Raw genomic sequence first — 1,724 nt, forward strand, 5'->3', positions numbered from 1 at the left:
TATATATATATATATATATATATCCCGGGGTATGACTTTTGTGGTTTGCATGCAGGTAATATCCTAAATTGCTGAGTGACCTGCAAGTAATAATGCTGAAGTTATTGCCTTGTAAAGTCAGTGCTACGTGTAGGCTGTACTAGCTGAATGCAGCCGAGACCACGATCATTCGTGTGTGTATTCATGTCTTGTTTGTTTGTTATGTGTGTTACATATATTTGAGGTTAATACAGCCACTAGGTCACGTCGTATCTCCGACTGTAGATTACAATTTTGTTTGCTGTTAGCATAGTTTCGGCCACTTTGTAAGCATTTTCGCATGCACTCACGCGAATTTCGATGCCGGGCAGTCGTGTACCAGGGTACTGTACAAAAAATTCCAGTAGGTTTCAAAAACTGACCGGGTTCACTGCCGCATGTCCTCGCCCGGAAACCCCCCCCCCCGACGTTGATATATGCTGCCATTCCTCTACGTGCTGTCTGTTGTTGAAATTGCACTCTCAATAAAAGGGGGGACCATCGCAGGCGTGGCCGCTTCATAGAGAAGACGATAGGGGAGCGTCTCAACAATGCTCTTGCTGACACGCTTGCGTTGTCTAATATCAACACGCGTGTTGTTGCGAAAGCCCACGCATGCCATCGCGCACGCTGATGTCTCGTCATCGATGTTCTCTTGCAGGTATCGAGTACCGAAAGTTGTTCGTCGGCATGGTCTCGAAGAAACTGACGGAGAACGACGTGCGACTGATGTTTGCCCCCTACGGCACGATAGAAGAGTGCACGGTGCTGCGAGGTCCCGATGGCATCAGCAAAGGTGTGTTCTCCCCTACTGATCTTGGACAGGTGGTCCCTGCAGGTGTAGTGATAGCAGTGTGTTGGCCAGAGACCCGTCTACCCGTCTTTTGGACGGCCGATTCTTGGATGAGACGGATGAAATTTGATAGAGACGGCATCCCAAATTTAAAAACCCCTCCCACCTCACTTCGCTCAGATGGTGAGACTCCCTGATTTTTTCCCTGGCTAACACCCTGAGTGAGATGTAGTGAGTGAGTGTATATAAGGGGTAGGGCATGTGGAAGGGGTTGAAGTGTGGATACGTATCAGTGCTGATATCACTAAGCTCCACAGGGGTCATTTGTTGATTCTCAACGACTTGCTAACCCATTATAATGCCGACTTCGTCAGTCTAATATAATGGTAGTAGGCGAACACTATATGTACTTACCCAGGGGTAGAAATTAACATTTGAACACGGGAGTCCAACGGACTCTTTAACCTCAAAAAGAGGGAGTCCGCAGCAAAATGAGGGAGTCCGCAGTCTGAGGTTTAAAATTAAAGATAAATAAAATTAAAATAAAGAACAATAACGCGTGTGCTTGTTTTTAAGATTCATGCAGTTGCACGTCTGCCAAATTTTCTTTGGACGTTAGCTGAAAAAAATACGATAATTCCATGAGGCCGTGCTCTGGAACGAATTAGTTAGTATGGCAGAATTTTCAGGGAGTCACACGGACTCCTGCATATGTCAAATCAGGGAGTCCGACAGTAAATCAGAGAGTATTTGACTCCGGACTCCCGTTAATTTCGCACCCTGCTTACCGTATTTACTCGTGTATAAGTGGCACTTTTTTGCACACGACTAATAAAACAAGTGCCGCAGAGCGACAGCGCTCATCTAACGTCTACTGCGGTGACTATGTGGTGGAGTGGTGGGATTCTAGTAA

The 1,724-nt window shown here is 46.3% G+C and overlaps 1 protein-coding gene across 5 annotated transcripts in view; it reads left to right on the forward strand.

Moving 5' to 3' along the window:
• LOC106805831 (CUGBP Elav-like family member 1) overlaps positions 1-1,724 on the forward strand; it is a 102,553-nt gene that overhangs the window by 72,742 nt on the left and 28,087 nt on the right. For all 5 annotated transcript variants that reach the window (XM_014807598.1, XM_014807591.1, XM_014807624.1 and 2 more), the window contains exon 5: positions 680-814. In XM_014807598.1, the coding sequence (XP_014663084.1) occupies positions 680-814 (135 nt within the window). The remainder of the gene's footprint in view (positions 1-679; positions 815-1,724) is intronic.

This window comes from Priapulus caudatus, unplaced genomic scaffold (assembly GCF_000485595.1).
Source record: "Priapulus caudatus unplaced genomic scaffold, Priapulus_caudatus-5.0.1 Scaffold7, whole genome shotgun sequence".
In the NCBI taxonomy this organism is placed as follows: Eukaryota; Metazoa; Priapulida; class Priapulimorpha; order Priapulimorphida; family Priapulidae; genus Priapulus; species Priapulus caudatus.